The sequence below is a fragment of the Ceratotherium simum genome, chromosome X (genome assembly GCF_057802395.1).
Source record: "Ceratotherium simum simum isolate JZ-2026a chromosome X, ASM5780239v1, whole genome shotgun sequence".
In the NCBI taxonomy this organism is placed as follows: domain Eukaryota; kingdom Metazoa; phylum Chordata; class Mammalia; order Perissodactyla; family Rhinocerotidae; genus Ceratotherium; species Ceratotherium simum.
Window position 1 is genome coordinate 109,543,808 of NC_141940.1, and position 26,367 is coordinate 109,570,174.

General features: G+C 43.0%; 1 protein-coding gene across 1 annotated transcript; it reads left to right on the forward strand.

Moving 5' to 3' along the window:
* The first annotated feature begins 18,464 nt into the window (after window positions 1-18,464).
* LOC147911988 (transcription factor SPT20 homolog) lies at window positions 18,465-24,449 on the forward strand. Its single transcript, XM_087426607.1, has 2 exons — window positions 18,465-21,207; window positions 24,310-24,449. Exons 1-2 carry the CDS (start codon window positions 18,465-18,467, stop codon window positions 24,447-24,449), a joined length of 2,883 nt encoding a protein of 960 aa, XP_087282733.1.
* The last annotated feature ends 1,918 nt before the right edge of the window (window positions 24,450-26,367 follow it).

A 26,367-nucleotide genomic window follows, 5' to 3' on the forward strand; every position in this document is an offset into this window, starting at 1 on the left:
ACTTTTTCTCTAAAGGACCAGATAGTTAAATATTTTAGGCTTTGAGTACCATACAGTCTCTGTCACAACTATTCAAGCCTGCCCTTCTAGAATGAAAGCAGCCATAAATAATAGGTAAATGAATGGGTGCAGCTGTGTTCCAGTAAAACTTTATTTACAAAAGCAAGCACAAGCTGTATTCAATCCACAGGCCGTAATTTGCCAATCCCTTGTCTGGGGGATCTGATAGAAAAAATTAATCCAGGAACAAAAGCCATGTATAACCTAAGTGGAGAAATAGGTATTTTCCCTAATATTGGTAAATCCTTTATAGAAATATTTACATTCTCCATGGTGTCCTAAATGAAGAAGTTGAACACGAGAATGAATGTTTTCCAATGGGGATATGTGCAGAAAAGAGTTAACATAGCAGGCCTGACTGCTATCCTTTGAAAATTCTGCTTATGAGGTTGGTCATTGATTGGCATCTGGAAACAGATTTTGGGTAGGGTTCCCACTCTTAGCTGATAAGAGTGGCTCACTGTGCCTAAACTGTACAAACAATATGGTTTATGCTGAACACCTGCTTTCCTTCTGGGAATCTGGAATTTTTATATGTGATAGGCAGAGGCTGCCTATGTGACCAGCCTCCAATAAAAACCCTGGATGGTGAGTCTCTAATGAGCTTTCCTTGTTGGCAACATTTCACACGTTGTCACCATCTGTTGCTGCGTGTCCTGTGTGATTCCACTGGGAGAGAACCCTTGGAAGCCTGTGCCTGGTTTCTCCTGACTTCTCCCCATGTACCTTTTCCCTTTGCTAATTTTTCTTGGTATCCTTTCACGGTAATAAATCATAGCCGTGAGTATGACTATATGCTGAGTCCTGTGAATTCTCCTAGCAAATCATCAAACCTGGGGGTGGTCTTGGGGACCTCTCAACACAGGACACCTTATTTTCTACCTTGTCTACTTAATATCTTTTCTCTCCAAATATAATTTACTGTTAAAGAAAAAAAGTATTCAATGACACTTGTTAAAGACCTTATTCAGGACCATCACAATAGGTATAGGGACCACCGCAATGGGACTTTCCAGTAGAGGAGAGAGATTGGCCTCAACTCTGAATACAGCATGGAAAAGTGAGAATTTATAGTCAAGGAGCAGGTAGATCGAAAGAAGTCAGTGGGTAGAAAATTACTAAGAGGAAACATCAGGGGTGAGGGAGATTCTGGCTAAACCAACCTAATAAGATTCTTTGCTAAAGACAGGCCAGGGTGACCAGACATCACCTGGGAGATGGTGGAGGATGAGGAACCTGATCAGATATTGAGATGGATCAGATATCAAGGGTGAGGGGTCCTGGTTAAACTGACTTAGCAGGTTTTTGCCAAAACCGTCTTCTATAAGGAAGTACACAGATGGGCCTAGGAGAAGGTTCATGAGCCTGACTAAAGTTTGGTCAAGCAAAGAATCTCTGTCACCATCAATTTTTTTTTTTAAAGATTTTATTTATTTATTTTTTTCCCCCCAAAGCCCCAGTAGATAGTTGTATGTCACAGCTGCACATTCTTCTAGTTGCTGTATGTGGGACGCGGCCTCAGCATAGCCGGAGAAGTGGTGTGTCGGTGCGCGCCCAGGATCCGAACCCGGGCCTCCAGCAGCGGAGCGCGAGCACTTAACCGCTAAGCCACGGGGCCGGCCCACCATCAATTTTTAATTATGGAGATGTTCCTGATCGCAGTGACAAAACCTGGGTTTAATATAATAGAAAGTTTGCAGAATCCTGAGCTGGAGGGTGTGAGAAATTGCAAGACAGCATGTGGTCAGGGCCTCAATAAAAGGAACTGAGTGACCACTTACTGGAGAACTGGTCCAATCAGCAGAAAAATAGTTTGATGATGAAACTGTGACTGTTTGCAGCCTCTGACTCAATTGCATTATCAGGGGTCAACCTAATAGACTTGATGGGTAAACACAGTTCCTGAAAACCACAACCAGACTTGGAGTTCAGTAAACAGCCTATGCCCAGCTTCATTACGACGAGCCAATCTTGAACTGACAAGCTTGGTCTTGTTCAACCAATCATTCTTTGTGAAACTTTCCAGCTTTGTTTTTATAAGTACCACCCTTGCTTTTGGTCTGAGAGAATCTCCACAGGGGCTGCTCTCCCTAAATGTGAGTAAATCCTCAATACTTCAATTGTCTCTGAATGTTTCTTTGACAGTTAGTTTGAATACTCCATCCCACAGGATCTAATCCTGCTGTATTCAATCAGATTTTCTCTATCTTGTCCAGCAGTAAATTCACCTTAATACTATGTCTCAAAGTCTTTATATGTCCTTTTTCCTCAGTCACCTCGAAGGTTGTGTACAGGGAAGCCTGGGATGATCTGAATCATGCAGATGTCACTGACTGGAAAAATCAAGGAAACTACCAAGATGAACACACACAACAGAGGAAAGGAAGACCAAATCCAAAACTTGTGAAAAAAACCTAAAGGTGTTCTTTTCCACAACTGAAGAAAAAATCCATTTCTCTAGGACCCAAGAAAATATTGTAGGGAAGGAGAAACTTTTCTTCTACCCTCTTATATTCAGTGACTGGGGACTGCTAATTAAACTGACAAAAACCAGATTAACAAGAGAAAGGTTTATTATGTATGCACATGAAGGCCTCACTGAAAAAGAAGTAAAGATCCCAAGGAGGCAGTTGGACCTAGGGACTTATATACCATTTTAACAAAGGGCAATAAATTTGTAGAGAAGTGACAAGACAAAAAGAAGTTTGGGCTTTTAGGGGCAGTAAATCGTGGGAAGGTAAATACATTGGGGAAACAAGTAGAAGATAAGGGTTATTTGATAAGGTTTGTTATGCTGATCCATCTCAGGGCTGACTTTCTATCTCCAGTGATAATGGTTGTTTTCCTCCTCCGGATACGGGAGGGGGAGGAAGAACAGCTTCACAAAGGGAAATTTGTGCCCTGCTTTTAGGCAGATGTGGGAGGGCAAAGAGCTCTTTCTGCATTTGCTGTGTCTTAACTGCATTTAGCTCAAAACAATCCTTATGTCAAGATGGAATATTTTGGGGTGGCATATTCTGATGCCCTTCAATATGTTTTACCTTTTTCTGCTTATGAATTAGTTGCATGCTTCCACTCTGGAAGGTGATATAAATTATAGTTTTATATATCTACTTAAAATAAATGGTCCTTAACTTAAAACTCCCTTTCTAAAAAACAAGATAGCATTTTCCATCTCCCCATCCCCAATGTATTTTCTTGGCAAAGGTCTTGAGTGCCCCACCCCCAGCCCAAACTCACCTTTTCTTTGTGTTTATTCTGCTCCACCTAGCCCCTTTATACTCTCAGTCTTCAGACTACAGCTCCTTCCCCCTAAAACTTGCCCTGTCCTCTAACCAGTTGGAGCTTCACAAAGGGTTTGAGAGCCCAGGAAATAGCATAAATTCCTGTCAGTAAAACAATAGATTTTAATGGTTAAAATGTTATTTTCTGGGGCCTGAAAAGCTACCACAGACCTCCCCTTTGTGAGGCAAAAGCAATTGAAGATTCCAATTAAAGACCTTTCTAGTCCATTGACAGATGAATGGGTAAAGAAAATGCGGTGTATCTAGAGAGTATAGAGTATTATTCAGCCATAAAAAAGAGAGAAATCCTGCCATTTGCGACCACATGGAAGGACCTTGAAGGCATTATGCTAAGTGAAATAAGTCGGACAGAGAAAGACAAATACTATATGATCTCACTTGTATGTGGAATCTTAAAAAAAACGAAAAACAAACAACAAGCTCGTAGAAAAAGAGATCAGATTTGTGGTTACCAGAGGCAGAGGGTAGGGGGACGGAGAATTGGAGGAAGGTGGTCAAAAGGTACAAACTTCCAGTCATAACATAAATAAGTAATGGGGATGTACTGTGCAACGTGACAACTATAGTTACCACTGCTATATGGTATATAGGAAAATTGCTAAGCGAGTAGATCCTAAGAGTTCTCATCACAAGGTAAAAACCATTTTTTCCCTCTTTCTCTCTCTTTTTTTTTTCTGTAACTATATGAGATGATGGATGTTAACTTATTGTGGTAATCATTTCACAATATATGTAAGTCAAGTCATTATGCTGTACACCTTAAACTTATACAGTGCTGTATGTTAATTATATCTCATTAAAACTGGAGGAAAAAAAAAGAGTTTATGCTCTGCAAACACCGAAAAAGAAAAAAAGATCTTTCCTTTGTGAAATGTTTCCACTGTTGTCACCCTCCCCTACCACTGGATCACAAAGTGCTTTGGGGTCTATCTGGGTTTAGTTTAGAGCCGCCTTGAGTTGCTTACGTAAATGGAAGACTCTAACCCTCAATCCTAATCCCAGGGCTTTCCTCTAGTTAGGGATTTACTACATTCTTTTGATGCCTCATTTCTTTTCATTCAACATGTAAGAAATGTTTATGGATCACCTAATGTGGTACAGTCATTTGAGATGCAAATTTGAACAAGAAACAGTTCCTATCTTCGAGATACTTCCAGTATAGGGACAAAAATGTAAACCGGCAATTATAATAGTATGTACAATAATGGGATAAGCACGATCATGTTATAAGAACACGTTGGAGGAGCACTCATCCCAATATTAGTTTCTACCAAACAGTGTAAAGCAAGGAAACTTGCTTTATTTCCATTTTTCAAAATCACTGTCATTGAGACCATTATACTTGGCTGACCTAGTTCGTCATATTCCAGCACATCAGAGATGACTTCTTCTATGTGACTCCTAGACCAGTGAATAATGGTGGATGCAATAGTCACATACTGTGGAGGCTTCCTAGTTCACAGAGTTCCCTAGTTCTACTCACCCTTTCTCCTTACCATAGATGATTGTGTCAAGGATTGAAACTCCTTGGTAATAGCCAATCATACTTTCTCAGCTGAGAATTTGAAAAAATGTTTACAGAGATTAAAGGCAGAAAATGCCTGATTTGAGCAAAGTAGTGGTTCTCAACTTTGAGCATGCATCAGAAGCCCTGGAGGGCTTGTTAAAATGCAGATTGCTGGGCCCACCTTCAACCCCAGAGCTTCTGATTCAATAGGTCTGGGATGGTGTCAGAGCATTTGTGTTTCTAACAAGTTCCCAAATGCTGCTGGTCCTGGCACCACACTTTGAGAACCACTGGACCAGAGAAAAGAGAATTGTTCTTGTGAAAGCCCCTGCTGAGTCTTTGCACTCCTAAAAATGGCCCTCAGGGTAGACGGCTTGTTCTTCAAGCACAAGGGCAGGTAATGGGCTTATTTCCTATGTACCATTGTCATCTGGGCAGGGGGCAGAAGAGGGGAGTAGAATCAGCTCTGCCTAATTATATAACCTAATTTTGGGTAGAGCACCTCTTTGGAAAAATTTGTCCTTTTTAATAGGATTTAAATCTACTATTGCTGAGGATTATTTTTTGTCCTTGGGACAGATGTTTATTTTGCCCAGAATTTACCCACTGGGGACTGGAGTAGTAGTCTCCACTCTGATGGAGGGAGAACTCAAAAGGATTTGACATATCACACCAGAGACCCGGGCAGTTCTGCTGGACTTGGGGAATGTACTGCTCAAGAATTATAGAGCCTCTGACTACACCTGAAAATGGGTGGAAAGGTGCTTTAGGTCTGTTCCCCAGAAGAAGACCCTGAGATGAGGATTCATATGCAAGTGATTTTTTTAAGTAAGTGCTTCCAGGGAGACCTTTACAGGGGTGAGAGAAGCGGGACAGGGAAGGGGAGGAAGCTGAGGGTGTGACCTTAGGCAAAGACCCAGCCTCAGCCTGACCCTGTAGGGGAGCCCTGGAGTGTAAGTTATGCTTCTGAGTTTGTCCCAACTTAAGGCTAGGGAGCTAGGCTTTCACACTCCTTTCCTTAGCTGTTCCTGGCTCTTTCTGGCTCTTCAAAGCAGTTCCAATAGCCTAAGAGTAGTCTTCCAAAAAGAGTCTCAGGCACAGACCATTAAAAGCAAAAGTGCACAGAAGCCAGGGGAGGAGTGCATAGAAAACTGTAAACAGGATCCAAGGGGAGCTGGGTGGAGCCCAAAGAGTGTCCACCACAAAAGGTGATATACCCTAGCACAGCGCTAACTCCTGAGGTCAGGGGATGGAGTTTTCCTACAGTGGACTGAAAACTGTATACTGAACAAATTTGAAGAACAGGGCTTTCTCTTTTCTCTGGAAGGGACAGAGGACTGTGGGCCTGGGAGCAAGGCTGAGAACTGGGATGTGCCTTCAAAAGGACCCACCCTCCTCAGTGAAGTGTTTAATGTCCTTTGTTCTTTGCCTTTGGAATATGAGAGGAGTCATATTTAGCATCCAATTAAAAAGTATTTTCTACCTTGTAATGCCATTAAGTTATCCCCAACTGCTCAGTAAAGTCTTAAACACATTCTCACCTGCTGTTGGAGCGTAATCAAGGGCAGGCCAGCACAGGGGGTGTGGCCCATCCTCCACTGTTCCATGATAGCATCGTCACCTGGAGGAAGATATGGCCACAGGTGGTGGCCCAGAGCAAGAGCTCATGAAGCAGAAAAGGAGGTGCCAAGTGGATAACTCTGGAGCAGACAGATGACAAACCCCCTTTTCTCCAAATGTAATAGAAAAAAGTCACCTTTGAAGAGAGTAGGGAGAAGCTAAAACTTGGGTTACACTTATAGTTTCTGTCACACCAGAAGTAAGAGGTTCTTACAAGAGATGACACCTTCATACTTTGGCCTGTGAAGACCAGATTGTTATCAAAATGCCGATGGCAGAAGGCATTGACTCTCTGAGACATATGAACAGATAATGAACGATATTTCCAGCAAAATGTAGGCCAGGAGTCATATCCAGCTTTTATATCTGACAAAACTAAAATTATAGTTGGGGTTATCATCTTTTCTTAGTAATGCATTTAGACTGTAATTTGGTATTAGATAGTGTTATATACTTAGTAACATTAGTCAGCCTTATTAAAATGGATCTGATGACACAATTTTTTCTCTTAAAAATAATTTTAGGTTTTTACTCTTTTCAAAATGTAGGATGACTAAATAGGAGGTACTTTGTCTATAGGAACTTCTTTGGGTAAGGTAAAATAGTGAGCTTGAATACACATATAATTTTAATATATGAATATATTAAAGATATATGAATATATGAATATATTATAATATACAAATATTAAAATATATATACTGAAGCCTATTTTCCCTTATATCTTTATATTTAACATATATATTTATCTATCTTATATATTTATATATACTACTTTAAATAATATTTACATATAAAATTTTAGCATTTATATATAAAATTGTAATATAGATACACAAATATATACAAATATAATTTTATTTTTCTGAGCACCAAGCACACTTTTCATTTTCTGAGCTACATTTGGTAATTCTTATAAAACCATGCAATCTATGGACTCGTTTAGGTATTAGAGTGTTGTGGATAATGGAAAAAGGGTTTTGGTTTTATCCGTTGTCCTTGGAAATCTTTCTTAGTGGTAGCGTGAAGCCACTTTCCGACCTCAGCAGGTATGGTATAGTGGATGGAACTGAGTCTTCGAATGACGTTGCTAATCTTGCTTTGCTTCCGGATCCTGAACCTGTATGTTGTTTTCATTATAAGTCTCCTGGATATGAACACTTTTAGACCTTTCACTTTCTTGTGATTTTCCTCTTTCCAGTGTTTGGAGGGGCTACTAGTCGAGGTTCTATTGAACTGTAAGCCTTGCCTGAATAAGTACTTCACCTTGGGAAGAATTAGAAATAGGAAAAAAAAAAAAAAGCAGAAGCTCTGATTCCTAAAGTCCTTGCTAGAATATATGCCATTTTTCAATTAAATGTTAGCAAGCCCAAAGGCTTCTAGGCAGCACATTTTAATTTCAGGGGAAAGATAAAGCTTGTCTTCTAGGAAAAAACAAAACCAAGAGGTCTGCGGGGGGGAATGTTTCATTTCTGCAGGCCTTTTGGCCTGGTCACTTTCCCAGGACATACGCTGCCAACTCCTGTCTGTCCTCAATTCACAGTTTACACTCAACAACTTTGTCTCTCTGCCCTGGGCGTAATCAGAGACAGGGCTAACCCCATGGCATAAACTCAGATTGTGTAAACTGAGTTGTTAATGTAAACTGAGATTACCTGCTCTTCAGTTCCATTTAGCTTTCTAGAACGACAATGGCTAACTTTTATTGAGTGCTCACCATATACAGAGTGTTTGCATGCCTTAATCTGTCAAAGTCTGCTATAGTCTCAATTTTACAGATGAGGAAATACTCAGAAAGGTTTTAAAACTTGTCAAAGCTCACATAATTGGAGTAAACCCAGGAATGCGAAACAAGCCTGTCTGGTTTCAGAGCCTGAGTTCCTACCGCTGTATCGTTCTTGTTAGGCTTGTTTTGCATTCCCCAAAGACCCTAAACCTCTTACTTATTTGTTTCTGAGATTTGACATCTTGGAAACAAAACATTTTACCAAACGAAATTAAAGACTGACATTAAATGTTCTTGGAAAGGCTGCATACATCTTTTGCTTGCGTCTTTTTTCCCCTCAATTTCAATCAGACATTAGACAACCAAGCAGCACCTTTTCGTTAGAGAGGTATGGAGTTCTGCAAATTTAGATTCAGCAAACTACAGGCAGCAGAATACAGGCCCACCCTAATTCTCAGCACTGTCCATCACATAAAACATGTATTTGTTTTCTAGTGCTGCAACAACAAATTGTCACAAACTTGGTGGCTTAAGATAACACAAATTTATTTATTTTATTATTTTTTTATTGAGGTCACATTGGTTTATAACAATATATAAATTTCAGGTGTACATTATCATATTTCGACTTCTGTATAGACTGCATCGTGCTCACCGCCAATAGTCTAGTTGCCATCTGCCACCATAAATATGTGCCCCTTTACCTCTTTTGCCCTCCCCCTGTCTCCTTCCCCTCTGGTAACCACCAATCTGGTCTCTGTATCTATGTGTTTGTTTAAAACAACACAAATTTATAGTCTTACAGTTCTGGAAGTCAGAAGTCTGAAATGGATTTGACTACGCAAAAATGAAGGTGTTGACAAGGCTGCATTCCTGTTTAGAGACTCGAGGGAGAATCTGTTTCCTGCCTTTTCCAGCTTCTAGAGGCCGTCTGCATTCCTTGGCTCATGACCCTTTCTTCCATCTCCAAGACCAGCAGCATAGCATCTTCCAGTCTCTTTCTCTCTCTGACTCTCCTGCCTCCCTTGTTCCCTTATAAGGACCCTTGTGATTATATCGGTCCTACCCAGAAAACGAAGGATAATATCCTCATCTCAAGCTCTATAGCTTAATCATACGTACAAAGTCCCCTTTGCACTAGAAGGTAACATATTCACTGGTTCCAAAGATTAGGCTGTGGACATCTTGGGGGGGCCATTATTCTATCTGCTATAAGTACCTAGTTATATGCAAGGCATTGTGCTACGTCCTGGGTAAGCAGTAGTGAGCAAAAATAGCAGTCCCTTCTCCTATGGCAGTTTTCAGTCTAAAGAATGTCACCATTCTCCAACTTCCTACAATTTTGACCAAAAAAAAAAAAAAAAAAGAAGATTGTGAATTATGTGTGATACCATATAAATAAAAGAAGTTGCTCAATCTCTTAAAGCTAGCAACTCTGAGTCAAATTCAACTCTTTCCTTGTTTTCAACTCTTATAACCAGTTACTTATCAAGCCCTGCTCAACCTCACTGAGGAATGACTCAAGTATTTCCTTTACATCTTCACTAACATTGACCCCATCAGTTGCCACTGGGGCACTGCAATCACTTCGTAACCTGTTTCCCGCCACCAATCTCACCCCAGTCCAGTCCATTGTCCTCACCATGGCTCCAGTTAACATGCTAAAAGAACTTACTCTTTCTCTTCAAACCATTCATTAGTTCCCCACTGTCCCCAAGAAATAAAACAAAAGGGTTATGAGGCAATCAGAAGGGTAGTAGTGAAGGAAAAAATGACTAACCTTTAATGAGTTCTCGCTATGTGCCAAGTATTGTTCTATGGACACAGTTTGTATGGACTAAGTCACCTAAACTTCAAAACAAATAAATGACGTAGGCATCATCAGCATCATCATCCCAATTTATAAATAAAGAAACAGGGGCACAAAATAATTAAGTAACTTGCTCAAGAGCACACAGATAATTAGTAGAACTAGGGTTTAGGCTTGGCAATCTGTAAAAATTGACAAGATGATTCTAAAATGTATATGAAAACACAAAAGGACTAGGATAGCCAAAATTACTTTGCAAAAGAACAACGTTGGAGCTTTATCACTACCTGATTTCAAAACTTATTATAAAGCTACAGTAATTAAGACAAAGTGATATTGGCACAAAGATAGACAAATAGATCAGTGGACCAGAATTGAGAGTCCAGAAATAGGGCTTCATGTATATAGTCAACGGATTTTTAACAAAAGTGCAAAGGCAATTCAATAGAGAAAGGATAGTCTTTTCAACAAATGATGCTGACACTTGAACATCCATATGCAAAAAATGAACCTTGACTTATACCTCACACCTTCTACAAAAATGAACTCAAAATGGACAATAAAATTAAATATGAAGCTTAAAACTATAAAACTTCTAGAAGAAAACATAGGAGAATATCTTTGTGACCTTGGGTTAGGCAAGGATTTCTTAGATCTGACACTGAAAGCACAATCCAGAAAAGAAACAAGTGATAAATTGGACTTCATCAAAATTAAGAAATTCTGCTCTTCAAAAGGCACTGTTAGGAGAATGAAAAGATAAGCTACAGACTGGGAGAACATATTTGCAAAACACATATCTCCTAAACGACTTGTATCCAGATCATATAAGAACTCGCAAACTTCAATGACAAGAAAATAACAAATAGGAAAAATATTTGAAGAGACACATCAACAAAAATATATGGATGGAAAATAAGCTCATCAAAAGATACTCAACATGATTAGTCATAGGGAAATGTAAGTTAAAACCACAATGAGATACACTAGACACCTATTAAAATGGTTTAGAACAAAACAAACCTGACAATACCAAGTGCTGACAAGGATGTAGAGCAACAGGGACTTCAAACATTGCTGTTGGGAATATAAAATGGTACAGCCAATTTAAAAAACAGTTTGGCATTTTCTTACAAGATTAAGCACATACTTACCATGTGACCCAACATTGCCATGTCTGGATATTTACTTGAGTGAAATGAAAACTTATGTTCACAGAAAATCTTGTTTGCAAATGTTTACACTGACTTTGTTCAGAAGCACCTAAAGCTGGAAACAACCCAAATATCTTTCAACTGTTAAATGGGTAAACAAACACTGGTATAGTTATATAATGGAATACTATACAGTAATGAAAAAGAACAAACTAATAATACACAAAACAGCATGGATGAATCTTAAATGTAAGTATGTAAAGTAAGCCAGTCCCAAGAGCTATATGATTTATGATTCCATTTATAAGATTTTGGAAAAGGCAATCTATAGGCACAGAAAACAGATCAATGGCTGCCAAGGACTCTGGGTAGGGGAAGAACTGACTTTAATATGCATGAGGGATTTTTTTTGCATAATGCAGCAGTTCTATACCATGACTGTAGTGGTGGCTGCACAACCAACAACATTTTTCAAAATTCACAGAACTGTACACTGAAAAAGGTAAATTTTACTCTGTGTATATTATACTCAATAAAAAAAATTTCACTCTTGACCTCGATGAGTATGGAACACATCAGTTTACTATTGCAAATGATGTCAATTATCTCGCAATTAATTCAATTCTCTTCTTCCTCTAGTATGTCTTAGTCTGGCCGTGAGTTTCTCAGCATGTGCATCTCCCCTGAGCTGCCGTAGGGGAGGGCAGCAGCTGGAGTCCTTATAATGAGCCAGCGTGCTCATTAATGTGCTTGAAGCTCCAAGGATGGTGTGCACTCAAAGTAAATTTTTTAAAAGCCCTCATCTTGTGGAAAGACCAGGCAGTTAGGGAGCTCAAGTGACGGGAACGGCTGAGCCATGATGAGAACTGCCAGGCCAACTAACACACGCTGGAATACACGCACAGCCAGGTTCAGAGCCTCATCCGGTGTGCCTGTGGCCAAGGCGACCCTGGGGTCTTCCTGGTGAGGAGTAAGGAGTGGGCCACACCCTCCATTTTTGGCCGAGTTGGCTTTAATAGCCGACAAAAAACTCACATGAAATTGTCCGCTTCACTTGGATGGAGTAGAATTTCACTTCTCCATATGCCCGGATATATTACATAGCACATTTCTCTACATCATTGAGAATGAATGGCTGACTTCTCCCACTGACCTTCAGTCCTGGTGTAGCAGATGCTGCCGGCGCCCTGCCCATCTCCCCGTGGCACTCGCCACTCCATACACATGGACAGTCTGACTGCGAGCACCTGTGACTCTCTTTGAGGGCATTTTCGGGCCACATCAGCATGGGTGGCTCTTGTATGTGGCAACCCGGAGTGACAGGGAATAATGCCCTCAGGACTGTTCTCAGCCAATGGGCGAAAGGAGTGGATGGATAAATACCCCAGCTTCCTTCCCTCTAGGGTACACTCGAGGCTTGTTCTGTACTGTTCCCCAGAGGTCCTCAGCAGGGACCAGTTGTCCTCAGCAGTCGTCTGCTCTTCAATATACCTTTTATTGTCTTCTTTCCCATCCCTGACTCAGCTCTTCTTTCCCTTCCCAGTGCTTCTCGGGCTGAGCTGCCAAACAAACCCCTTGCGCTGGAATCTCTTCTCAGGGCGTGCTTCTGGGGAAGCCCAACCTAAGACACAATCGATGCAACGACTGAAGCTCTAGTCAACACCATGAGACAGTGGGCAGACACACATGTCCTCTAGGTGAGAGGTACCTTGGGATGGCAGCCGAGGGGCTGCATTTGGGTCATGCTCATGCTTTACAGAGCAGGGTAGTTGAGTGGTTCTCAACCAGGGGCGATTTTGCCCCCCAGGGGTATTTGGCAAGATGTGGAGCCATTTTTGGTTATCATAGCCGGGGACGAGTGCTATCGGCATCTGGTGGGTCAGGACAGGGATGCTGCTACACACCCTACAGTGCACAGGACAGCCACCTCCACCCACAACAAATGTCTGTAGTGCCGAGGTTCAGAAACCCTGGCAGAGCCCAGCACCAGTCAGAAGACCCCGCTCTGAGCACTTTTCTCACCTCCAAGACGGGGACGAAATATTCACTTCACAAGGTGTTTATGAGTCTTGAGTCGAGGTGACTGGAGCGCGGAGTCAATCATTCCTTTATTCGATAGCGCCAACCTTGCGCCCAGTAGTGACCAAGTTGGTGACCAAACAAAGATGGAAAAGACATCGTCTCTGCCCTCGGAGAAAGAGAGGCTGAGTGTGGAGAAACAGCACAGACACTCAACTCCTTTGCAACGTGAAGCCTGGCTCCAATGATGCACATGGTGTGTGTGCTTTGACGGAAGAGCAGAGAGAGGGAGGCTCGCTTCCTGGAAGACAGGAAGGGATATTGGAGGTGAACGGTGGAGATCAGCAGGCGACTGAGCAGAGAGGGCCTCTCAGCAGAGGAGACAAGGGTACAGAGCCCTGGAGGGTTGGCCTCTCTGCGGCATGGTGACTACGCTCAGAGCGCAGAAAGCAAGGGAAAGCGGGGAGAGATGGGGCTGGGAAGGAGGCAGGCGCCGGGTCGTGAGGGGCCTATGTGCAGGGCTGGGACAAGGTGAGGCAAGTGAGGCACCTAGGGCACCGGCCCTGAGGGGACGTGCACAACTCCAAGAGCGGGTGTCTCCTTCTATCTGGTGCCCGAGGCCCCTCACTTGCCTCACCCGAGTCCCCAGCCTCCTCCTTTGCCACGCTGCAAAGCTGGGAAGTCTAGTCTGCAGGCCAGGAGCAGCCAGCAGAAGTCTCGGACTTCTTTCGTTTTTAGGAAGATAACCTGCCTCAGGCACAGGTCCACCGTGCCACTTCTCATCCAACAGAAGCTCTGGTTCACATCAACAAGAGAGCAGAGCTTTCCCTTTCTAGTTAGCGTCTCTACCCAAACGGAATACTGTTACAGACGGACACTTTTTCAGACCCAACACACAGCAAACGCCCGAGGACAGAAGGTGAATGGGGTCATGGTTGGTGAGCAGCCTGGCAGAGTCTGGGAGGCAGCTAAGTTCATCCACTCAAGTCGGAAGAATAAGGCAGTGCTTTGAATGAGGGTCAGAGCTCATGATCCTCTCATTAATTCCGGCTTTATTAAAGTTGGATATTTGGATTATTGGATAGCAAAGGATGATTTAGCTATCCAGTCTTACACTTAGCCGAAATTTGGACATGTGGGAAGAAAAAAGAGACAGGGAAGGATGCTTACGAGAGTTAAGAAACTGACTTCAAGCCCCCTTGAGGCAGTCGGCAAGTATCCATTTGTGCAAAGACAATTGATATGCAGGTAGAAAATTATTCTAGTCTATTCCTGAAGGAGGGTCATGTTTAAAGAACTCTCAACCAAGGAGTTTTTTTTTTTTAATTGATGTTTTAATGGTTTCTAACATTGTGAAATTTTGGGTTGTACATTTTTGTTTGTCCATCACCATATATACGACTCCCTTCACCCCTTGTGCCCACCCCCCACCCCCCACCCCCACTGCCCCTGGTAACCACAGTCCAGTTTTCTCTGTCCATGTGTTGGTTTATATTCCACATATGAGTGAGATCATACAGTGTTTGTCTTTCTGTTTCGGGCTTATTTCACTTAACATAATACGCTCCAGGCCCATCCATGTTGTTGCAAATGGGACGATTTTGTCTTTTTTCATGGCTGAGTAGTATTCCATTGTATATATATACCACATTTTCTTAATCCAATCGTCTGTCGAGGACACTTAGGTTGCTTCCACTTCTTGGCTATGGTGAATAATGCTGCAATGAACATAGGGGTGCATAAGGCTCTTTGGATTGTGGATTTCAGGTGCGTTGGATAGATTCCCAGTAGTGCGATGGCTGGATCATAGGGCATCTCTATTTTTAATTCTTTGAGGAATCTCCATACCGTTTTCCATAGAGGCTGCACCAATTTGCATTCCCACCAGCTGTGTATCAGGGTTCCTGTTTCTCCACATCCTCTCCAACATTTGTTGTTTTTGTCTTGGTGATTATAGCCATTCTAACAGGCGTGAGGTGGTATCTTAGTGTTGTTTTGATTTGCATTTCCCTGATGATTAGTGATGTTGAGCATCTTTTCATGTGCCTATTGGCCCATCTGTATATCTTCCTTGGAGAAGTGTCTGTTCATTTCCTCTGCCCATTTTTTGATCGGGTTGTTTGTTTTTTTGTTGTTCAATTGTGTGAGTTCTTTATATATTATGGAGATCAACCCCTTGTCAGATGTATGTTTTGCAAATATTCTCTCCCAGCTGGTTGGTTGTTTGTTCATCTTGATTCTGGTTTCATTTGTCTTATAAAAGCTCTTTAATCTGATAAAGTCCCACTTGTTTATTTTTCTTTAGTTTCCCTAATCTGGGTAGGCATGTCATCCTAAAAGATTCCTTTAAAACCAATGTCAAATAGTGTGTTGCCTATATTTTCTTCTATGAGTTTTATAGTTTCAGGTCTCACCTTCAGGTCTTTGATCCATTTTGAGTTAATTTTTGTGAATGGTGATAGCACATGGTCCACTTTCATTCTTTTGCATGTGGCTGTCCAGTTTTCCCAACATCATTTATTGAAGAGACTTTCCTTTCTCCATTGCATGTTCTTAGCACCTTTGTCAAAAATTAGCTGTCCGTATATGTGTGGTTTTATTTCTGGGCTTTCAATTCTGTTCCATTGATCTGTGTGTCTGTTTTTGTACCAGTACCATGCTGTTTTGATTACTATTGCTTTGTAGTATGTTTTGAAGTCAGGGGTTGTGATGCCTCCTGCTTTGTTCTTTTTCTTTAGGATTTCTTTAGCTATTCGGGGTCTTTTGTTGCCCCATATAAATTTTAGTATTCTTTTTTCTATTTCTGTGGAGAATGTCATTGGGATTCTGATTGGGATTGCATTGAATCTGTAGATTGCTTTAGGTAATATAGACATTTTAACTATGTTTATTCTTCCAATCCACGTGCATGGGATGTCTTTCCATTTCTTTATGTCATCATGGATTTCTTTCAATAATGTCTTGTAGTTCTCATTGTATAGGTCCTTCACCTCCTTGGTAAGATTTATTCCTAGGTATTTTATTCTTTTTGATGCAATTGTAAATGGTATTATCTTTTTGAGCTCTCTTTCTGTTAGTTCATTATTAGCATATAGAAATGCAACTGATTTTTGTAGATTGATTTTGTACCCTGCAACTTTGCTGTAGTTGTTGATTGTTTCTAATAGTTTTCCAACAGATTCTTTAGGGTTTTCTATATATACAATCATGTCATCTGCAAATAGTGAGAGTTTCACTTCTTCGTTACCTATTTGGATTCCTTTTATTCCTTTTTCTTGCCTAATTGCTCTGGCCAAAACCTCCAGTACTATGTTGAACAGGAGTGGTGAGAGTGGGCAGCCCTGCCTCGTTCCTGTTCTCAGAGGAATGGCTTTCAGTCTTTCCCTGTTGAGTATGATGTTGGCTGTGGGTTTGTCATATATGGCCTTTATTATGTTGAGGTACTTTCCTTCTATTCCCATTTTATTGAGAGTTTTTATCATAAATGGATGTTGTATCTTGTCAAATGCCTTCTCTCGTCTATTGAGATGATCATGTGGTTTTTATTCTTTGTTTTTCAACCAAGGAGTTTTTAATCCTGTTTCAATAGACTGTACCTACCGTAGTATGAAATTGTCATAACTGCTATTGATTAAAAAATGCACATTTATTTTATAGCAGTCTGTAATTCAGGACTTTTGGCAATTTGTCTTGGATTCTTCTCATTTGTGAGACTTTACTAAGAATATTGTATTATCATTATGTTATTCTTATACATAAGTACTTACCTTTTATTTAAGGTAAGTACTTAAATCTAAACATCAAGAGATTCTTTTAAAAACCTGTCCAAAAAGGCTGGCAGATTTCAACAACAAAACTAATGGAAAATAATGGCCCATAAATTATCTAAGACTCAATCACCTCACTCCAGATCCATCATTAGGACTGTAGCTATGGCCTACAGCTATAGTAATCATTTAAAATTTACTGCCATCACCTGTAACAATAGCTCTCAACCGTATCAGGTGCAAATCACCTTTTAAAACAAATAGTTTAATCCTAAACTGTAACAAATAGTTTAATCTTGACCTGTAATTCATAGACAAAATAACTTACCTACCACATACTTTTGTGTGTTTTTTTGGCTGCAAAAGATTTGCCCTGAGCTAAGAACTGTTGCCAATCTTCCTCTCTCTTTTCTTTTTTTCCTCCCTGAAGCTGTAGTACATAGTTGTATATTCTAGTTGTAGGTCATTCTAGTTCTTCTATGTGAGCCGCCACCACAGCATGGCTACTGATAGACGCTGGTGTGGTTCCCCGCCTGGGCACAGAATCTGGGCCACCAAATCAGAGCACACCTAACTTTAACCGCTAGGCCATCAGGGCTGGCTCCCACATATTTTCAAAAACCTATAAAATGCCCTTGCTGTAATACATAGAGAAATAAAAGGTAAGTACTTATGTATAAGAATGCCACGTTTTGTGCACATCTGTATGAAAACCAATCAGCAGGAGATCACTGCAAGAGTCAACGAAGAATTCTGAGGCTTGCACCAAATACAGTGAGCCTCCGTGTATGCCAGAGCTATAGGTGTGGGCTCTTGGGCGTGTGTGAACTTGGTGACGGACACCAGGAGCAGCCCTGCCATGCGCAACGAGAGATTCCAAAGACAGGGAGCAATTCCTGGTGAAGTGCTAGCCAGGAAAAGAAAGGACCACCTTCCACGACTTTCCTGACAATTGCATTCTCGTGGACACTGGTATGTATTAAAACCGTACCAAAAAATTGATGTATTTTTTGTTGGTTGCTTGCGCTTTAACGTGCACGCTTTTAACGAATGTTACACGAAAAGAATAAGTTCGGCCTGGCCCAGCCCTCGGTTGGAAAAGCTGTGCAGAACGGCAAGCGCCGGCTGTGCACCCCGTGCCCCGGAGGCCACAGTAGGGGGCGGCAAAGGCCTGAGGGCTTCGGGGAGCGCAGGCGCACCAGCGGGGCGCCACGGGGGTGCGGGGACCCCTCCCATCCGCTTCCGGCCCAGCCGGCAGCGACACGAGGGTCAGCGCGGTGGTGGCTCCAACACATTTCGGCTTCTTCCAAAACTGCAAGTATTTTGCGTAGCGCTTCCTTGGGGGCGGGTTTCTGGGGTGCATTTTGAAGCGAGGCTGGTCGCTCTGCTGTGGAGTTGCGGCGTTTGGTAGACTATAATCGATATTAAAGAGGGGATTTTCGCCCCGTTCATCCCTTACACTCTTCATTCTTTCAGGGCCCCTATTTGATGCCACAATGGAACGAGCTTTAGAACGAGCTTTGGATCGTGCGGACTATGTCATCGCAAGTGCCCAACAGAGACCTCCTAAGAGGAAATACTCACCTGGTGGGGAAAAATCTCTCTATGAGAAACTATATGACATATATGTTGAAGAATGTGGAAAAGAGCCTGAGGTTACGGAGGAATTAAGAAGCAATGTGAACTTGTTAGAGAAGCTGGTTAGGAGAGAGTCGTTGCCGTGTTTAGTGGTGAACCTATACCCGGGAGAGGGCGGATATTCGCTGATGCTCAAGGGGAAAGATGGATCCTATTTGGAGACCATCCGACTGCCTTATGAAGAGGGAGAACTGCTCGAATACTTGGATGCGGAAGAATTACCTCCCGTTTTGGTGGATCTCCTGGAAAAATCTGAGGTTAACGTTTTCCACTGTGGCTGTGTCATAGCAGAAATCCGGGACTACAGACAGTCCAGTACCGCGGACCCTCCTGGTTACCAGAGCAGGCACATTCTCTTACGACCAACGATGCAGACTTTAGCCTGCGATGTCGAGTCCATAACCAGCGATAACCAGAAATGGACCCAGGAAGACAAACTCTTGCTGGAGAGCCAACTGATCTTAGCCACAGCTGAACCACTGTGCCTTGATCCTTCTGTATCTGTAGCCTGCACTGCAAACAGGCTGCTTTATAACAAGCAAAAGATGAGCACTGGCCCAATGAAAAGGAGCTTCAAGAGGTATTCCACACCGTCCCTGCGTCGGCAGCAGGAGCTGTCGCATGGTCCACCTCCTCCTGAGCTGAGGGTACCGGCTTCTCGCCAAACAAGCACAGAGAGTAAAGCAGGTGAGCAGGGTGACCTCACAATTCCTGGAGCAGGAAATTGTGTAGATATGTGGAAACAGAGACCCTGTGACTTGGCCGTCCCTTCTGAAGTGGATGTGGAGAAATATGCTCAAGGGAAGAATTCTGTCAACTATGATGACTCACAACCACCAGTCTGGGCAGCCCATGAAGTAAAAGACGATTCTCCATTTGAATGGGAAGCCGGCGATCACTACCAGGAAATGAAGCTGTTGCTCATGCATTCGCTTAACGATCCACTTATCTCTGGAAGAGAAATGTCACGTAAAGTCAGATGTGAGAGACAGATGTCTCCCCCCGACTCCTCCAGCGATGACGACTCAGATAGTTTGGTGCCTGGATCAAAGACTGATGCTGGGAGGGTAGTCAGTCAGTCTGAGGAGCTGGTGCAGAAGAACAGCAGTTGTCCAGTCAAGATGTCACACAGCTCCAGTGGCTCAGCCAATCTCAGCCCACTTTCTCCAGGGAAAGAAACAGCACAGCCTAAGCCCGTGTTCGTTCAGCCTTCAGTCCCGGAAAAGGAAGTCACACCTCCACCTCCGCCCGTCAGTCTTCCCTCGAGCTCAGGAAGGAGTTCCTCAGGGAGCAGTTTTACTCCTCAGCAGGCAAGCAGCTTTCACAACTCTCCATCTCCTGCTCCTGCTTCTAAGCCACCGAGTCTTTCCCAGAAATCGTCTGTGGAAGAGAATCGAGTCAGCACACTTCCTGCAGCCACCCTGTCCACTGCCGGCTCCTCACAAAGAACCCTGGCCACCCAGGTCACCGTCCACCCCGTTAGCATCAAGGTCATCAAAGTGGTGAGCCCTCTTCCTGGAGCCCAGGCTTTGGGGAGAGGTCCCAATGCCTTGCGGGGCGCTGCCCCTCAGGCCGAAGCTCCTGCGGGAATCAGGCCCAGCAACCCGTCCCCAAGAGCTCGGCCACTGGAAGCGCCACCCGCTGCACCGAAGGCACCTTCTCGAGCAAGTGTTCGAGTGATTTTCAGAGATGTCCCAGGTGGCAGGCCCTTTACTGTACTCCAGGTTCCACGAGGTTCGCTCATTTTGAACACCCAGCTGCCGCCTCAGCAGCCACAGCAACGGCAGCAGCTCTATCAGTTGATTACACAGCAACCATGTCAGCAGCCCCCCACTTCTCCTCCTCAGCAGCCGGTGTCACGGGGTTCAAGTGCACAAGGTTCAACCAGTCAAAAATCGGCCATATCTGCTCAGCAAGCTGTTGTCATTAACGTTGGTGGAAGTTTCCTGCATCCCCTGCCAATCGTGTTGTCTCCGTGTGGCTCTGCCCAGAGAAGACCTGGGCAAAGCCTTCCTCAGCAGAGAGCCCAGCTCTCCTCTGCCTTGCAGCAGCCAAAGCAGCAGCATCAGCGGCATCAGCTACATCAGCAGCAGCCGCAGCAGCAGCCGCAGCAGCTACAGCAGCAGCAGCAGCAGCTGCCACAGAAGCAGCAGCAGCTACATCAGAAGCAGCAGCAGCCACAGCAGCTACATCAGAAGCAGCAGCAGCCACAGCAGCTACATCAGAAGCAGCAGCAGCTGCCACAGAAGCAGCAGCAGCTACATCAGAAGCAGCAGCAGCCAGATAAGCAGCATCAGCTGCATCAGCTACATCAGCAGCAGCAGCAGAAGGAGCAGCAGCAGCCGCAGCAGCAACAACATCAGAAGCAGCAGCAGCCGCTGCAGCTACATCAGAAGCAGCGGCAGCCTCAGCAGCGACACCAGCAGCAGCCGCAGCAGCTACATCAGAAGCAGCAGCAGCTGCCACAGCACCTACAGCAGCAGCAGCAGCCGCAGCAGGTACAACAGTTGAGAATCTTGCAGCCCCCAGTGGCTGTGGCACCAGCAGCAGCCCAAACAGCTCAGCCACCTCGGGGCCATCTGACAGCAAGCCAGTCACCAGGTAAAATGAGTGCAGGCGCGCCCACCATGCCCAAATCCTGAAGCTTGCATTATTTTCTCTCTTTCTGAAAACACCAGAGCATCGACCCAAATGGATCCCGAGTTTTTACTTCATTTGTGGTCTTTCTAATGTGTCAGTAGCTCACGGTGTTAGATGTGCAAACTGCATACAGAAGCACAGCCCCAGGAGTTTTACGTAGAAACAGGGAAGAGATTTAATAAACTGGGGTGTTTTGCTGAAGCCATTGCTTCGGCTGTTGTTGTTGACATAGTTGTTTTTATCATAATGTTCTGAAGTGTACCCAGCTCCCAACTCGGTTCAGTTTAAACTCCTGTAGCCTATCATTTCTCTAAAACAAAAAACCACCATACTAGTAAGGTTAAAATCAGTATTATTTCAACAGGATGAATAGTTTTTAAAGTTTTTAAATGACTTAAAAAACACATAAAATTTACCATCTTAACCATTTTAAAGTGTCCAGTTCAGTAATGTTGAGTAAATTCAGTGCCATGCAGCAGATCTCTAGAACTGTCTTCATCTTGCCAAAGTGAATCTTTGGTGTCCACTGAGCACCGACTCCCCGTTTCCCCCTCTCCCCAGCTCCTGGCAGCCAAGGTGCTATTTTCTGTTTCTCTGAGTGTGACTGCTTTACATCCTTCATTAAGTGGAGTCATACAATATCTGTCTTTTTGTGACTGGTTATTTCATTTAGCATAATGTCCTCAAGGTTCATCCACGTTGTAGATGCGACAGGAAGGTCATAGCTTTTGAAAAATGGTTTCGCTGAAGCGACCTATGAAATATTGAAACATCTTCAGAAGAATGTACTCTGGTACTTGTTTGTTTAGTTTAAAAGGTTTGTGCACAGCGTATGGAATGTAACTTTTACAAATTTGTTTTGACAACCAAAAGTTAAAACTACCAAAACATGATGCTTGTCCCACTTGTATTGAGGAGCTGGAGACTCCCAGTGTGTGGAATGGATTGGGACACACGTGCTGGCTGGGCGTCCCCAGCCCTTTAAGAGGCTGCCCCTGCACTCGCGCCCAGCCCCAGCCCCCATGGAGCCAGCCCCCCTCCTCCTCCAGGCTGCAGCCACTGGCCTTGAAAAGGCGCTTCTGGGACTTCTTTTCTCTCTTTGTGAAGTCGTTTACCTTGTTTAGGACTCTACGTTATTTGTAGAAAAGTAAAGAGCTGAACTTCGGGAAAGGAGTTTGATTTGTTTGCTTTTCAAGTGTTCTCGACCTTGCGAGATTCTGAAATGGAACCCGCCCCTTTTCTTTCCTTCCCTTCCCTGCTTCGTGGTCATCAGTTGTTCGGTCGTCTCTGCTCCCTCATCTCTTTCGTCCTTTCTTGTTTCAGTGCGACTCAAAAGATCCCCGAACTTTTCTGTCTCCCTTGTTCCCTTCTTTTTTCATTGAGGTGGAATTTACATAAGGAACAACCATTTTAAAGTGTACAATTCCGTGGCATTCACTACATTTACAGTGTTGTGCAATCACCACCTCTGTCCATTTCCAGAACATTTTCATCACCCCAAGAGAAATCTTTGTAGCCCTTAAGCACTGGGTTCCCATCCTCCCCTCCCCCAGCCCCAGAAACCACCAGTTTGCTTTCTGTCTCTATGGCCTTCCCTATTCTAGATCTTTCCTATAAATGGAATCAAACAGTCTGTGACCTTTTATGTCTGGCCTCTTTCACTTGGCGTAATGTTTTCGAGGTTCACTCATGTTGTAACGTGTATCAGTACTTCATTCCTTTTTATGGCTGAACTCCATTGTTTGTGTATGCCGCATTTTGTTTATGCATTCATCCGCTGATGGACATTTGGGTTGTTTCCACCTTTTGTCTGTTGTGATAATGTTGCTATGAACTGTTGTGTGCAAGTATTTGTTTCAGTGCCTCTTATATTTTGCTCTGTTACAGCTTTGAAAGGCAGCGTGTCTATACAAAATTTGTTTTTCTAGGTACCCATGTATGTTTCCCTGCCTTTTGCCCTAACAAAGAAAGGAAATTTGGCCTGGCAGTTCCAAGAGATGAGTGAAGAGACAGGTAACCGGTGACTGATTCTTACTCGACTGACCCGGCTGTACTAACGTGCTGCCGATCCTGTCAAGGAGAGATTTCGGTCGACTTCAAGCTAACACGTCAGATAGGCCACCTGAGTGACCCTGAGCCCGTTTGAGCTTTATGTGCCCCATCCTGGACATCTCTGGGAACGGTGCCTGCGCTTTTAAGAAGGGAGCCAGTGCGATGACCAACCGCAGAGAAGAGTTTATGCTCCTCGGCCTTGGGAGCCTGCCAGAGACCTGAACTCAGAATCTCACCGGATTTGATGTACTTCCTCCCTTTGCTCTCTCTCTGGTCCTTTCAGGTACTCCACGGAGACGCTAGCTGTAACTGCGCTTGAGCCACGTGGCGCTCTTTTCCCAGGCAAGCAAATAAATTCAGCTTTGTTTCAGATTTCCATTTTGTTGTCTTTGTTTACTTCCTTCTAATCATCCCCACTGAGGTTGGAAATTTGATGCCACTGCCATGCTGAGGAAGAAGAAAGAGTTTCACCCTCGAAATAAAATCCCAGAGTGTGTATTTATTCAACAACTATGTAGGGGTACTTCCCAGGTGCCCCCTACTGTATTAGGCCCTAGGTTGATGGGGCGTATACAGCTACCAAAGAGAAGTAAAATACCTCTTCAGAATCTCGATCTTATTCAGAACTTGTGTAATTCTATCCTTCAGCAATTTAAACTAGATTCCCAGTATGATAAAGCCCCAATAGAATAATGAATGCTACCTATATAAAGATGAGTACACAACAGAGAGAATGTGAAATAGCAGAACGCTCAAGATTTAGTGGCTTATCACCCTACCACAGAACAGAGGTCAGGGAACAGACCAAGGAGATGACGGAAATAAGATTCCAGAGAGGAGACTATTGCCCAGCCCATGAAGTCCAGGTACATGTATCTGCACAGAGAATTTGTACTTATTTGTAAATCATAAGTTAAAAAATCTATCATTCCATTCTAGATTTCTGTTTTGAGAAAATCTTGGGGGAGAACACCCCACTCTCCTAAGAAACTTTTGTTTATTTCTTAAAAGTAAAACAAACAAGTTGCTTGATGGACGGGCTGTCTCCAAGGTCCTGTTCCCGCTTCTCCCACCTCCCAACTGTCACCAATACTGTAGTCAGGTTTTGCTGTGTGCCTCCTGAAATAGCACTACGACCACCTGTTCTTTAGAGAAAGCTGAGTTTATTCTTACCAGTGGGGGTGAGGACAAACTTGACAGAGTCTTAGTAGTGTTTCAGATAGTTAAATATCTTTTTCCATAAAATCTAATAAAATAATCCTTCATCTCCAGGACTTCAGTATTTCATCTGCAGGGAAAATGTACTTAGCTGCTTTAAGTGCATTTTGAAAAACACCTAGGCTATAAACTATGAGATTTTTTTCCCTCTATTCTCACTACTGTGAGGCAATGTTCTCACTGTTTTACATGTTTTAACTCACTCAGTCTTTGTAAGGACCACATAAGGAAGTTACAATTATAGATGAGGAAACAAGGCATTGGGGGCTTAAGTAATTTGCTTAAGGCCACCCAGCTATGAAGTATCAGAGCCAAGATTTGGACCCAAGTCTCCTGGGGTCAGAGACCATGTCCTTTACCACACTGCCCTCTCTGCTGCCTCACTGAGGGCAAGACATAGACCTGTCCCCATGGGCTCACCATATGGCTGGAGAGACCCCAAGACATATGGATGAAATGACAAATTACAGTCTGTCACTTAGCTATATGTTGTTGTTTGAGGGGAGCTAAGAACTGACATCTCTGCCATAGTTTGGAACCATTTGAAAGAGAGAGATTCAAGAGTCAGACAGCTGGACATCAATATATTCCCTTTATACGTGGTGCTCATATAGTCGAGGACATAATTTAGATCTGAACCAAGCAGGTTTCCCAATACTGCACCCTGGTATTAGGGAAAGTCTTCCACTCACTCATAGGCAGGGATGGAGAACTGCAGACCCCTCCGCATGGGTCTGGTCCACTCACTGGGGAGAACTGAGTGGGCCGAGCAAGGCCAATTTTACTGTAATGGATAGCTTCTTAACCCATGGGCAATAGGCCTCTTTGGCGAAGAGGTGAAGCCTATGGATCTTTTCTCAGAAGAATGTTTTTATGTGCGTAAAATAAAACATACGGCATTACAAAGGAAGCCAATTACACTAAAATACAACCCTGAAAGTATAAATAAATAAGTTTATGATAATATATGTGTTTCTTTGTTAATGCATTAAATAATAAGATTTAGTGGTGGGACTAATAACTACCATAATTTAGAAGTAGTACTGAGTAAAAATAATATTTTGAGAGACCTGCAACAAGTGAAATGTCATAGGAAAATATCTGTGATTTCTATTCAACACAAATTCATAGACATTATTAATACTACTGTGGTTTGTTATCTATATTCAACTTATAGGAAATATTATATTTCAGAGGTCAGAGATAATAAAGATATAAGGGGTTTTCTTTTCTCATTAAGTTCATGGATCCCCTAAAAGTGTCCATGGACCCCAGGTTAAGAATACTTGCTCTAATAGAAGCTCCTCCCCTGGGAAAAGAAGTAGGTAATAAACATCATCTCCAACAGTATATGTTATATGAACACGACTACAGGTGATGATCGAGTTTGCTTAAATTGTACATAGTGGCCAGATTATTGAATGGTTATCACAGCAGCTTGGAAAGGAGTTGCTTTCAAGGCATGTATTGTTCATTTAGTCCTCAAAACGACCCTATTGGAGGTTAATGTTGTTAATTCCATTTTCAAGTGAGGAAACTGAGAGGTTAATGTAACTTGTCAATGGTCACACATCTAGCTAATGGAGGGGCCAGGATTTGAATCTAGGTAGTCTGGCTCCAGAACCCATAGTCTTAACCACTAACTGAACCTGCTTAATAAGCTTAGAGGGCTAGTCTAGGAATACCTAGGGCTAGGTATAACTGCCATTTGTAAAGTTATTTCCATAGAAAAATACTTATAAATAAATCTTTAAAAGACAGCCCTTCCATAGACTGGGGCTTCCTCCATCTAGAGATCAGGGATTATCAAACAACCTGTAGTTGCCGGTTATCCACTGTATTGAATAAGCA